This window comes from Priapulus caudatus, unplaced genomic scaffold, assembly GCF_000485595.1.
Source record: "Priapulus caudatus unplaced genomic scaffold, Priapulus_caudatus-5.0.1 Scaffold541, whole genome shotgun sequence".
Lineage (NCBI taxonomy): Eukaryota > Metazoa > Priapulida > Priapulimorpha > Priapulimorphida > Priapulidae > Priapulus > Priapulus caudatus.
The window spans coordinates 176,539-181,250 of record NW_014577602.1 but is presented as its reverse complement, the minus strand read 5'-3'; the positions used below and the strand labels follow the sequence as shown (position 1 = coordinate 181,250).

Below are 4,712 nucleotides of genomic sequence, written 5' to 3'. Positions count from 1 at the left end.
AAATGCGCGGGAGATATAGAGAGAGAGAGAGAGAGAAAGAGAGAGAGAGAGAGAGAGAGAGAGAGAGAGAGAGAGAGAGAGAGAGAGAGAGAGAGAGAAAGAGCGAGAGAGTGAGAGAGGGAGATTGAGAGAGAGGGGGAGAGAGACAGATAGGGGGGGGGGGGAGCACTCCAACTACATTAATACTAATTGTTGCTGGGTACTCACAGCGACAGCGTCATGCTTTATCGCGAAAACTCGCGAGAACACCACGGCAGCGATAATGGCTCGGAAGCAGGTGAGAGAACCAATGCGGTCTCATATCTGTGAATAGGGCCAGGACACGCAAATGTATGCGAGGTTTCATAGCGCAGAAATGTGGCGGAAAGCAGTGGTATACGGGCGTGCGTACGTGCGGCGTGCGTGCTTGCTTGTGTGTGCTTGTGTGCGTGCGCGCGTGTGTGCAGCAGTGAGTGTGTTCGTCTGCATGCGTTTGTACATTGAAACATGGAAATTATTCTAGGTAGCGACTTTGGGATTGACCTTCCATAACCACGTCATCGGATCTTACGGCCAAAGCCTTACGAACGAATCTTGATCTCGTACTTAAACTTATGCAAAGGAAAGATTATATTATGTTATTTGTTTGAATGTATGCTGTACCGGATAATTTCATGCGTGTAACTCGTCGCAACCTTTCTGATTATTAAAATTGGCGAGCGAAAGTTTCCGCTACCGCAAACGGTTATTTCATTGCTCTGACATTTATCTGTGCGGCGTATCATAGGACAGTCGACCAGAAATAAAAAGAGAAGGGCGATTCTCAAAGTTAATAGCCAGAGATGAAAATTTGAGAGAGTAAAAATTAATAAGCCGATAGTTCTAAAAATAGCGCCCATCGGGTTTTCTTTATTTTTTAATATGGCGCCCGCTGACCTTTTATTTACTATATATGGCACCCGCAGCGCCAATGAGCCCGAATAATTATTAGAGCTGTTGGAATTGTTTAGATGTCGCTGTTTTCCTAATCTATTTTACTTTCGTCCCCGTGTCTGAAAATTTTTTCCTGCCGGTGGCCTAAATCGAAAAAAAACAATTTTTGACTTCTTAACGCTCGGGTCTCACTCGCCTTAAAATACTTCTCGTCGTTCTCTATTATTTTCGCTGTTTTCAGTTTCTTCAGATTTCCGCTTTTGTCTTTCCCCTTTCTTTCTCTCTTGCTCTCTTTAATGATCTTATATCTTCTCTTTGTATTTCTATTTTTCTCCGTCTCTCTTTCTTTTTTCTCTCGGTGTCTTCCTTTTTGTTTTCGTTCATCTTTCTTTTCTTTTTTCTCGTTTTACTTCTCTTTTACTCCCCTGGATCATTTCTTCTCCTTTGCCCCTTTCTTATTTCTTCTCCTTTGCTTTTCCTCCCTCATTTTGTTTTGTTTGCTGTCCCCCTCTTTGACCCGCCTTCCCTCTTTCTCTCGCTCTCTTTTGTCTCCTTCAATCTTTGACCTATGCGGAGGCTTTTGCTTTTACAAAAGCACTTTTTTCGGAAGACACGCCCCAATTCTTTCGTCCTGTTAGGTAATGACGCAGAAGTTCGATCGCTCCCTTGCGCGCTCTCTCTCCTCCTCTTTCTTCTCTCTCTCTCTCTCTCTCGCTCTCTCTCTGTCTCTCTCTCTCTCTCGCTCTCTCTGTCTCTCTCTTCCTCATCCCACTCTCTCTTTCTCCCATTCTCTCTCTGTCTCTCGCTCTCTTCCCTTCTACCGCTGCTCCTTTCTCTCGCGACATTGTTACCGATGGCTCATCTAACGGTCAGATGGCGCGACAGTCGCTCTCGGCTGCGCGTACAAGATTAAAAGCCGATGTAGAGTGCTCCTGCGGCCTCCTGCCCTCCGTCTGCGGTTAGGCGCATGCGCTCACCATAGCCACGTCTACCGCCCCGTTGACTCTAGCTCTGCTGCCTGTAGGCCTACGCGATTCTCCGCTGCCGCCGCCGCCGCCGCCGCCGCCGCGAAATTTGACGTCCGCACAAAAGACTACATCAGCGGAGGACGCGAGCGTGGAATAATGCTCAGTTGTCATGGAAACTGTTTTGATGCGCGCGTCATCGGCGTCGTCGTCGATGTCGACGTTCGGCGGCGTTTCGCTTCAGATGTCGTTACTGGAGACGCCGTTTCGGCGGGACTCTTCTAACATATAATTATGTAGTCTATGCATAACTATATAGTCAGTATTGTAGTATAAATGTTTTCCTCGTTTTCGCTCCCGCTTTTCCCCCTTTTTTTCTCGGGCATGCTTTTCCTCTCTCGCGCACTCTCTCTATCTCTCTCTTTCCCTCTCTCACACGCGCTCTCTCTCCCACGCTCTTTCTCTCTCTCTCTCTCTCTCTCTCTCTCTTGCGCGCAGTGTCTAGCTTCAACGTCTTCATACGCAGCTTCTCTCCATCCTTTCCTCTAACTTTCTCGTTCCCCCGTCTCTCAAACGCGCAGCTCTGTCTCGCACACGCCGCGCGCTCTCATCTCGTCTCTCTCCTCTCTCTCTCCTCGTCTCTCTCTCAGTCTCTCTGCTCAATCGCACTCTCTTATAACAAGCTCTCACTTAATTAACAATAACTATTAAATCATCACGCCTCACCTCGTTCTCTGCTCTATTCTCTCCTCCTCTCTCTCTCTCTCTCTCTTATTCTCTCGCTCTTTCTCTTTCTCTCTCTCGGCAACAACTTTGTCGCCTCAGTTTCCGTTTCAGCCGGATGAGCTTTCAGGGGATGACCTTGTTAGCAAAACCTTAAGCTAGATAGAGGGAGAGCGTGTGTGCCTATGTGTGTGCGTGTGTATACGTATGTGTGTCCGTGTGTGTGCGTGAGAGAGAGAGAGAAGGCACGAATACACAGAGGCCCCTATTGTCTTCTTCTCGTGTTTATTTTCCCGGACGAGATAGTTTCGTCTAGTACGGCACGGCGGTGTAAACAGCACATGTGTGCGTGCGGCTACTCCTCCTCCTCTCTCCCCGGCCGACGTTTCGCTTGTAGGTCACGTCCTCGGCCTTCTGAACACAACGGGGTTCGCGGCTTCTCTCGGGTTCTGCACTCACAGACCTGCGTTCATCGCTGGCTTAATGGGCGGTGGGTGTGTCGTGTAGTAATTGGAGGCTGTGGTAACTTAATGCCTGACTATCGGTGCTATTATTAATCCAGTCAAGAGCGTATTTATCATAAGACGCTCTTGATACAGTGGTAGAGATAAGAAGGTTTGAGGGTGGTAATACGAGGCCTGAGCCCCGTTGTCAGAAATAAAATTAGTCTTAACATGAGCCTTAACTTTGTGATGTTTCTGACAACGCTCTCTCATGACTAATTTGACCAATTTGGTGAGAGACGGGGTTGTAATAAAGTAAGACAATCGGTATTACGTCATCGCAAATAATACTAGAAATTTCTTATACGGAACAAAAACATGATGGGCGGATTCTTTATGTGACGCCATAGTTAAGCCACGCCCATTTCATGGTCGAAGAGAGGTTAACTGAGATGGTCACATCTTAAATTGCTTAAAACGTCAACGAAGCAATTTTTTGCTTGAAAAACACTTGTCGCTAGGTAATATCGTAGTGTGTTAGCGATCGTTATCGTACAATTCGGTGAAAATTATAGCTTTTCCTGACATGGCGGCGGTAATAGCGCAGCCGAGACGGCGATGACGTAATCGGCCTGACGCCGCTAATGGATAATTCTGGCCAGCGCTCTGGCGCATCAGTGAAGCGACTCCTGCAACCGTCAGCGGAGAGAAAGGCTTGGTTTCAGTTGAGTGGCCATCACTTATTCATCGTTTAGCTTTACTTATTCATTGTTCACCTTCATTTATTCATCGTTTAACTTTATTATTCATCGGTTATTTTCACTTATTCATTGTTTGTCGACACCTATTCATTGTTTAGCTTCACTCAATCAGCTCAGCATAAAGCTGCGAGATGGGTTTCCAAAAACTATCATGATACGTAGTGTTGATGTTGTTTTGGCTCGTCTTGATTGGCCTCCTCTTCGTGTCCGCTTTCTCCATGCTAAACTTATAACTTTCCGTAAAATTTATCATGGTCAGGTGAATATTAGCATTCCTTCTTGCTTAATGAAGCCTGTTCAATGCATTCGATCATCTGAGCGTGATTATTGTTTTTGGCATGTGCCATCGTCTAAGGATCCTTTTCAGTTTAGCTTCTTTGTTTCTGTCATTCCGTATTGGAATTCTCATCATTAATCTTTGGTAAATTGCAAATTTGCAACTTTTTCCACTGCAATCCGCAGTGTTGATCTATCGATTTGATCCACTTCTCTCTCCGTCTTCGTTATAGTCCCAAGGACCTTTGAAGGCTAATATTTATATGTTTATAATGCGGTATGAGGGTTATATTCCCCTTATTCATTGTTTAGTTTCACTTATTCATTGTTCAGCTTCACTTAATCATCGTTAAGATCCAGTAAGTAATCGTGCATCTACGGTCATTCAGCGCGTAGCTTCGGTTAATCATTGTATAGCAGCAGTTACTCATTGAATGTAACTGCGCTCTCTCGTGTGCTTAATGCTGATTTATGTTCACTCGTGTGCTTAATGCTGATCTATGTTCACTCGTGTGCTTAATGCTGATCTATGTTCACTCGTGTGCTTAATGCTGATCTATGTTCACTCGTGTGCTTAATGCTGATCTATGTTCACTCGTGTGCTTAATGCTGATCTATGTTCACTCGTGTGC

The 4,712-nt window shown here is 45.6% G+C and overlaps 1 protein-coding gene across 1 annotated transcript in view; it reads right to left on the bottom strand.

Moving 5' to 3' along the window:
• The window catches only part of LOC106811449, a 40,263-nt gene extending 38,212 nt beyond the window's left edge, over positions 1–2,051 (bottom strand). The window contains exon 1 of the mRNA XM_014815066.1: positions 1,943–2,051. Within this exon, the coding sequence (XP_014670552.1) occupies positions 1,943–2,051 (109 nt within the window). The remainder of the gene's footprint in view (positions 1–1,942) is intronic.
• Between the last annotated feature and the right edge of the window lie 2,661 nt (positions 2,052–4,712).